The sequence below is a fragment of the Quercus lobata genome, chromosome 2 (assembly GCF_001633185.2).
Source record: "Quercus lobata isolate SW786 chromosome 2, ValleyOak3.0 Primary Assembly, whole genome shotgun sequence".
NCBI classification, from domain to species: domain Eukaryota; kingdom Viridiplantae; phylum Streptophyta; class Magnoliopsida; order Fagales; family Fagaceae; genus Quercus; species Quercus lobata.
Genome location: NC_044905.1, coordinates 6,169,277 through 6,178,435, shown reverse-complemented (window position 1 = coordinate 6,178,435; position 9,159 = coordinate 6,169,277). Strand labels below are relative to the sequence as shown.

Sequence of the window (9,159 nt, the reverse complement as noted above, 5' to 3'; positions counted from 1 at the left end):
TTCTCTTTCTCTCTCTCTCGCTCTCTCTCTCTCTACAGTGAGCACTAGAGAATAGAGAAAGCCATTAACACATTCTCAATCTCCGAACCCAAAACCAAGATGGATGATCCGACTCCGAAACTCCTCACCATCTCCGACCTAATACACCGTAATCGTCCGATCACCGCCACCTCATCTCTCCACTCCCGCCTTCCCGGCCGTCCGATCTCTCCCAAACCCAAACCCAAACCCAAACACAAACCTAAACCCCCAAATCCCACCCATTTAAACCCTAACCCTAAAACTCTCACTCCTCTCAACAACCCAGCCACCATGATCGGAACCCTAACCCTCCCAATCAACACCTCTCCCTCAAATCCAAACCCTAATTTTCGATGCCCCTACAACAATAACAATTGCCTCCAGTTCTCCGATGATTCGGCTTCGATCTGCTGCGACGTTCTCGACCTCGATGTTCGGATCATCGGCAAGAAAATCCGCGTCCTCGCTTGGAATTTCATTCCCTTGAAGCGCGGCGGCTGGTTCTTGGAGATTATCAAATGGAGTTTCCTCGAATCGAGTGGGCCCGGGCTCGGTCGGTGTTCGAATGTGGATACATTTCCATTGGTTTCAGGTTCTTCATCTACCACCACTGACGCTGATCCCAAAGCTTGGCATCGAATTCACGGTGCTCTAGAGTTTATTAGTCCTGTTTCTGTGGTTCCATGCAATAAAAGAGGTGTAAATTCAAGTCTTCGAGGTTTTTTACTTCAAGTTATAGCTTGTGAATGTAAATTGTGTAGTTCAAAGAGTTCTAAATTGGGTTTGAATGATTCCATTCGAGAACATGATACTCATTCTTATACAAAACCCGTGTTTGTGTACTTTTGTGGTTCTGCTTCATTTTGGCATCCTGTAATTGTGAAACTTATTGGGAAGATTGTGATGGTCTCGGGGTTGAATATGAAGTTGGTGTATATAGGAAAGAAAGAGTCTCGGTTGATGTATGTGACTACGGAGAAATCTGCTTTGCATTTGTGTAGATTGTCTAAGAAATGGGCACTGCGTGAAAAACGTGTGATGGAGGGGAAAGGAGAATGTGGTTCGTATAAGGGCGTAATTAGAGGTGTGTACATGGAAGGGATGGTTGTTGAGCTGGACAATGAAGTGTGGCTTTTGTTGACTGAGCATTTACTAACTCCACCGCATAGTCTTAGGGTTGGCGCTCTTGTAAGTGAGAATGAATTCACTGTTTGTCTGACCCAAAATTTATTTTTGCACATACAATATGTCTTATCATAAGAAATGGGTGAAATTTGTTGCAAGTATCTGAGTTTTGTAACACCTCAATTGTTTGTAGATATCTGTGAGAAATGTTCATTTTGTGAATCCAAAATTTTCTTGGAAGAAAATGCTTATACTGGGGGCTTGCTTCAAGACTAGCATTGTTGTGGAATCCTTCTCCCCATTGGAAACTGGGTATGGGATGCTTACTTAATTTTGTTATCTTAATGAATTCCTGATGTGTGAGTAGTCATCTAAGGCAGCTGTGGACAACCCGTGGAAACTGAGCATCTTTTTCTTTTTTGGAACATTTGTTTTCATTTTTATTTGAGCATTAAACCATATCAGAAGATGACTCAAAATGATCCTGAACCATCCCAAAATACACTGTTGGTCCCTAAAGCTTACTTGTTGAGTGCATTTAGTCCCTGATATTTCAAATGAGATTCTAAACATTGAGTTTCCTTGGAATTTCCATACGTTCCACCCGTTTATAAATAATCTAATCTTATGCTGCAGGAGTCATGTAGTTTCACAATTGCAAAGTATGCTGGGGAAGTTTGTTGAGTCCCTAGTATTTTCTGCTCGACTATGGTATGCAGTTGTCCCAAAAGCTTCTATATGTTGTATAGTTATCAAACTATCTTTTTTAGATGAAACCTTTTGATGTCTGACATTTTATTTTATTGGATGGTTTGGTTTCAGGGTATTACTTGTCATTTCATGCTTTGGGAAAAAGTTTGCTGGTATGACAAATGAGGAGATTTTGGGATCAAAACATGTAATTCACTAGCTTTGGATTCACAGAGTTTCTAGCATTCTGTTCTTTTCAATAGTCATTGTTATATTGTTTTCCAATAAGCTAGCTTTGGCGTCTGCAAGGTGTTATCAGAAGGAAGGACTGGCTCAGGTCTATGCTAGTTTACATTTACCTCCGCCAGCGTTTCGATCTCGGGTAAATTGGTAATTATCAGTTGGATAAAATCTGTTATCATTTTCTTTTGTTCTCATCTTATATAATGATTTTTATTTTCTTTTGGCAGCATGGATCATTCGTGGAAGTATGTAATCATGACCAGTGTGGCTGTGGTAGTGAAGTGCATTCTAATAACCTCAAATTGGTAACTCCTGTGTCTTGAATTCTCTGTGTGTTGGATTGACTTCTTGATCTTTTTGAAGGACATATGTTATCTAGTTCCTATAGAAATGTGATTATTCAAGCTGTTATTTCAGGTGATGCCCATATCTAGTTTTATCTGTCACTGTGAGGCCACATGGATGAGAATGCTACAACGGGAAAATGACTGTAAAAATATTTGTGAGAACAACCAATTTAACCTTCAATCTTGTGAAGGGAGATTTTATGGCCGATCAATCAAGAAAATAATTACAAGTGAAGATATGGGCATTAGTTTGCTTGGAAGTCTAAAGGTTAGTAATTGAGGTTTATTTTAAACTATTCTAGTATCTTGTAACATCTGGGCCATCATGTTGTTTGTATCAGTTTCATCAAATGTAACCCACAAAGTCCAGTTGTTGATTAGGAAAGAAGACAGTCATAATACTAATGGGTGGTCTAATTTTTTTGAGCATTTGAATTGTATGTTCTGCACATTTTACATGATTTTCACTGGGTGTCAAGTTCTCAAAATGCTGATTGTGTACTGTAAAATTTAGATGAGTTGGGTTATAAACTTCTGTAGATCTGATCATCATGAGAATGCCTTCTATTCAGATTTCTCCCTCTTCTGGAAGATTACAGTTGGAAGATTACAGTTGGTTGATGCGACTGGTAACATTGATGTTCTTATACCAGATCTTCCATCAACCTGGAATACCCACAGCATATATGAGGTCATATACGGTGATGATGTTGCAACCTGTTCTCCACTATCTAGTCATGAGATTCTTTGATTGAAATAAAATTTTGTCTGCACGTGTTGGCTGTATTCTTCCAGTCTCTGGAGTCACATTTATTTTCTTTTGGCTTTTCAGGTAATTGACTATAGTCTTATTATTGAAGGTGAACCTCATTTGATAGATCATTTGGGTTTGCTTGATAATGAGTCAGTCTCATGCAGAAGTATATTTCAGTGCATCCCACTGGCAAGAGATATAAACCTAGCAGTCTATATTTATTTTCATTTGAGGGATGCAACCTGCAGAAATCTTCCCTTTTATCCTTGTATTGACAAAAAGGATGATTTTGAGAAACTTGAAGGCGGAGCATTTCATCTACTTCGCGTAACACACAAATTTCCTGTGTTGCACAAGGTATTTTTTGTTGTTGTAACTTTATTCTCTACATTGTTTCTGTCATGTTCTTAGAAGCTTTTCCAAGTCTCACTTGGAGTTGTCCCAAGTGAAACCTATGGAAATTAGAGAGAGAGAGAGAGAGAGAGAGAGAGGGGAGGGTGGGAATTCTAGGAGCATTAGCCCTGATTGTTTAGAACACATAGTTATCTCATTACTTTTGTGATCAATAAATCCACTTTTACTTAATTTCACAGCTTAATGGTGATATGGCTGTATCAAACACGTCAAGTCTATTTGTTGAGGCCATAATTTTGCCTTGGGATTTATTTCTCAACGGGGATGGGCTTCCAACAAAGGTTTCAATGGAACAGCTGGAGGAACCCATGGAATGTTGTGCTGGTGAAAATTACCAGGAGCATGCTTCTCTCAAGAGACGTAAAATTGATCATGCATCAATCAAAGCATTGAGTGCAGCTGTAATGTATGATTGCAGCAAACCTGACCATGGACTGAGTTCTTGTTCTAATTCTTATGCTCAATTCAATGAGGAGCTGATGTCTTGCAACTTGAGTTCTTACCAAAAAATTTCTTGTTTGATCACTGTTAGAGGTGTTAACTGTAATAGCATGGTTAGTTCAGGTACCTTGCAGTGCACAAGTTCCAGTTTAAATGGTGGTGGTGGTTGCAGACCAAGTGCACGAAAGGTATTGCTGGAGATCAAGTCTGAAAGTTTTTTCAAGTATCAGGTGAGTTTGATTTCTTTCTTTACTCCAAATTTTTCCTGCTCCAATGGTACTTTCTTGGTCCAGGGATGTGGAAATAATGCTGCATTGTGCTTTCATTTTTAATGTGAATTAACTTGTGTTTATTTTCATCTAAATTCCAGTTTTTGCAGATTGGTGGTTATTACATCACAAAACATCATGGAGATGATTCTTTTTGTAAAAAGGGTTCTGGTTACGTCAGTGATGCTAAAGTTCTTCTTAATTCTGGAATACATATGTGGAGCCTTTCATATGCTTTTGATGAGGTTTTTCCTGATAGTAATTCATCTGACCACCGGGTATTCAGTAGTTCTACTTTCAGCAATAATGAGGCTCTCTCTGAAAATAAACTTGAACACCTGCAGGTTTTTACAGAAAATTCTCCTAGCACTTGTTCAGATGTTCATATTATTTTCCCTGCAAATGTAAGAGATATCTTGGAGGCAAATCTTGGGGGTTTGGAAGATGGCCTGGTCAAACCAATTGTGCCACCTAAAGAAATCACTAATGATTCTCTGTCTATGGCATCCACTGATTGTAGTTGCCTATTTCCTGAGGGAAATTTATCATCTTTACGGGGGCAGGTGGTTTCCTTTTATAGCATGGACCATAGTTCCATTGATGCACATCTGAGCTGTGAAAGCCTTGGTGATATTCTCCAGACAAGATTCTTTCAGGGAGTTATAAGAAGTTTTTGTATTCATGTTTTGGTTGACCATCACATCGTAAATTCCTAGTTCACTTTCTTCTTTTCTTGGATATAATTTGGACGGATTATGTCTTATCTCATTGCATCTATTCCATTAATTAGGTGAGGATCTGTGGTTCCCTGAATAAACGCGCTATTCCTATTGGATTTGGACCTGGAGCATATGCAACATTCCATCGAATTCTTGACAGGGGGTAGGCAGTTTTTTTGTTATTTAATATTATAGATTTTACTTTCTTCTTCTTTAGTGCCTGTGGTTTTTTGCTTTTGATTGTATGAATCGGTAGGTTTATTTATAGATGTCCACTAGTAAGAAGCTTCAAAGACATTTGCTGGCCAATCACTTTCTAGGCACTGCTTAATGTAACATTTATAGGTGATTTCTAAAATAACACCCAGCGTTCTGTAATCAAGGACAACTGCAAGTGGGACTGAGTTTAATGGGGTTAAAGAAGCAATCAAGTATGTAGAAGTGACAGTGCTTCAGCCACAAAAATAAGTTATGATTTAGTGGGTGAAAGGTAGTATTAACTTATTAAATCAATTAAATTGGTACCGATTTTGGCTTTAGGTGGCATGTTGGGATGAGAATCTGGTAACCATCCAAGTATGACATTGGGGAACACATTGGAACACATTTTGCTGCTGCAGCATCAATGGTGATTGCCCACATTTATGCATTGAAGGTTGCAGGGTGTACTTCCTTTACAGACTTTATTCATGGCTATAAGATATATCATTCATTTTTTCTTGTGTGTGTTGTCTCCATTCATAGCTTATTCAGTTTCAAATTCTAAGTTGTGGTTGCATAATCTATCTTTATGAAATTACCTATACTCTCATAGTTCCACTTTTGCAATGATTATCTGGATTATTTCTAAATCGGTTTCTTTACATTTTGCTAAACTGTTGCAATGGTTATATAATAATTCAATTTTATTCCTTGATTTTCCAGGGGAAAGAATAGCTTTATGTTGACACCTGTAACATTTATTGTAATAAACTCCATCAGTGCAGTCAGTGAACCCTACAATGACAAAAATATCAATTCTTGGCCTGCTTCAGATGTGCACAATGATGCTGCTCCAGATACTGTTTCTTCAGGACTGATTTCTGATTTGATTCAAAGAGTGGATTGCAAGCCAATGAGGTTTCGTTGCAGGGTAAGTTGCTTTTTGTCTATCATACTATATGAGTTTTAAGCAGGTTAAATTCATCTCCTTACTACACCCCCAAATGTGTCTTCTCAGACAGATGAAGCTTACTCATATTGTGCCATTGGTTGTTACAGGTTGTTGCTATCCATACACTGGTTCTGGAGAAGAGGAGGAATGTAAAATATGATGATTTACAATCAAAAGATACCTCTAGGACACCCTTTGTTGACATCCCATTTGCTGGTTTTGTTTTGGGTAAGTCATTTCTCTATTTGCAGAAAATATTATAATATGATGACATTGTTAAGAGTTAAGGCCTTTTGTGTTATGAAAGCTGTGGCTAGTTGACACTACTTGATTGCTTCTCATAGCCAGGATGAGAGATTGCAGTGGGTTCTTTACAGCTCCTTGTTTTGGTGATATTGTCTTGTGGTATCTAGGCATAGCATTTTAGGCTTCTCCTCCTCATCCCTGTATTATTTCTCCAATTACTGTTCTTTGTTTTCCTTGTTTATATTTTGTTGGGGACCTTCAGATCATGGGAATTTTGGGTATGTGCAATAGTATGTCCTACAATTTATAGGAATTTAATTCATTGAATTGATCCTGCGGTTAAACATTCTTTTACACTAATTCTTTGGAGTTGTGTAATTATGGTAGAAAATTGATTATAACCTTTTCCATGTCAAAGACAAGACCCTCTACTTGCCTAGGTGCATGAACATTCAGTTGGTGAGACTAAGGAACAGTTGTTTTCAGAAGGTCTAAGTATATTGAATCAAAGTTTTTTTCTTTTTTGACAAGTAAAGCTCAATTTGAAGGAACTGGAATCTATTTTTAGAAACCAGCTTTAACAAAGTCTGTTTAAGGTTCTCTACTCTTTCAAGAAAAAGGGCTACGATAAATCTCAATTAGCAATATATCTGTTTTTGAAGTCTGACACTTTACCCCACATACATCCAAAACTCTTATTGAATGTGGTGATTCCTAGGTTTCATCTCGGTGCCCTAAATCATTCTGCTACAAAATATTGCAGCACTAATGTAATTGTCATGAGTCTGGTAAATTTTATTTTTGTTGAGTAGTCTAGTAAACGTTATGGAGAGTCATAGTTAAATGTCCTGCATCGTACACTACCTATCAAAAATAATTCGTGAATAATACAGAAGTGGAGCAGGTTAGATTATACAATGATCTCGACTTAATCATCAACATTCAGAAGCAAGCACCTCCACTTTCCATGAGTTCTCAGCTTTGCTAGCGACTTCGCCTTCATTTGTTAGTGTACTTATTTTGGCGTAATTTTGAATCCTTATTTTTTACCCCTCATTTCAACTTGTAGATGATGGGTCATCCTCTTCTTTTTGCTGGGCCAACGCTGAAAGAGCAGCAACCTTGCTGAGGCTGCATGAAAAACTCCCACAGGGAGCTTTTGAAAACAGTGGCTGGACTTCAAAGTGGGCTCAGATAGATGACAATGCCTGTAGCACAATCATTTATCATATTGAGAGAATAATCAGGAACCATGATAGAATTACAGTGAAGAATCATGGGTCAATGTTTGATTCTTCTTATCAAGACCTTGCTGTTTCTGTCAGTTCAGATAACGCCCTCAGTTGCTCAGATGAGAACCTCCTTAAGTTCATAATCTTCAATGCTTGCTTTGGCACATTCTGGGTGAGTTTACATTTATTGTGGAAGAGCTTGCAAATTAAACTTCTGTTTCCTCAGAGATAGAATGAAGATATTTTTAGTGTTTAGATGGTTGGCCTTTACATGGAGATGGAATCATTTGGTTTTAAATTCATGACAAATTTGAGTTTGAACCTGCTAGTCATCACCCGGAAGTTCTCAATTTGCTAGTGACTTTACCTGCAATTTCAAAGGGTTGTAGGATAGGCGTGCTCAGTAGAATGTTATGAAAGCTTAGAATATTGATTTCACACATTTGTAATATGTCTAAATTCCCTTCATGCATATTCCTTTTGCAATTTTTAATTTTCCTCATGATGATTAGTGTATATTATTTACTTCTGCTTGGGAACTTATTATCAATTTTACCATTGTCCTGGATGTTCTCTTGTACTCTGAGTTGATCATTCCTCTTCCCTGTGCTCATTTCTTGATCAGGCCTTTTGCAGTTGCTGCCTTTTCTGTTATCTTCTAACCATTCCTCTCTTCACACGTTGAAATATTTGACTCAATTTCGTGTTGGCAGAATGTTGTTGCAAGCGTGATGGATCCAAGTACTGTTAGGCAACTGGGGAAAGAACACCTTTCAGGAATGGGGCCGACTGTGCATGCCATACAAAACATATGGGCTATGGAAGTTTGTTACTCAAACCAACTTACTGATGGCAGGTATTTGATCCAAGAACTGCTTAATAGATAATTGTTTTATGGCCTATGTGTTTGTTCACAGTTGGTCTTAAGCCCACACAAAGGTGGAGGGTTGCGGAAGGTTGACGGCAAATGTAAAATTTAGTTACTTTTCAAGAATGTATCATATTGTTGAAAAGTCTTGGGATTAAGGATTTGTTGTTAGTAGCCAACTATAGGTTGCAGGGTCTTTTTTTTAAAAGGAGGTAGAAAACCATATATGTTGAAATATAAAATCAATGTCTAACTAGTTCGATGATGTCAATGATACTAATTAACTTGTGTAGTTAAAGCATTAACATACAAATTGACTTATTTGATCAACTTGAGGACCCTGCCCTTCCCGAATACGTCTTGGTTAATTTGTTTGTTTGAAACTTGTTCTTAAGCTGTTGTGGATATGCTTTAGGAGCAACCCGGTCCAGGTCCTTGATTTACACGGGTTCTTCATTCTTGTTTGCTGCCGTGGATGCTGAGGAGTTTACTCTTGTTCGCTGCTGAGGATTTGGATCTCATGTACTGTTGATCTCATATCTGAGGGTCTAGGACCACTAAGCCCTTGCAATCTATGAACAATGCAATCAGATACAGCGATTTTAAAAGCTATTCTGATCACGACAGCATATGAAAA

The 9,159-nt window shown here is 38.0% G+C and overlaps 1 protein-coding gene across 3 annotated transcripts; it reads left to right on the top strand.

Moving 5' to 3' along the window:
- On the top strand, positions 1-8,787 carry LOC115974235 (CST complex subunit CTC1). 3 transcript variants are annotated; one of them, XM_031094493.1, is made up of 16 exons: positions 1-1,209; positions 1,340-1,458; positions 1,783-1,857; positions 1,969-2,044; positions 2,156-2,218; positions 2,307-2,384; positions 2,497-2,694; positions 3,259-3,537; positions 3,774-4,265; positions 4,406-4,549; positions 4,649-5,008; positions 5,095-5,186; positions 5,948-6,155; positions 6,284-6,404; positions 7,492-7,826; positions 8,368-8,787. In XM_031094493.1, exons 1-16 carry the CDS (start codon positions 100-102, stop codon positions 8,539-8,541), a joined length of 3,924 nt encoding a protein of 1,307 aa, XP_030950353.1. In that variant the 5' UTR covers positions 1-99; the 3' UTR covers positions 8,542-8,787. The 3 variants fall into 3 exon arrangements, with proteins under 3 accessions (XP_030950353.1, XP_030950352.1, XP_030950354.1); XM_031094492.1 differs by having other exon boundaries at positions 4,406-5,008; XM_031094494.1 differs by lacking the exons at positions 5,948-6,155; positions 6,284-6,404; positions 7,492-7,826; positions 8,368-8,787 and adding an exon at positions 5,564-5,678 and having other exon boundaries at positions 4,406-5,008.
- Positions 8,788-9,159: the final 372 nt, after the last annotated feature.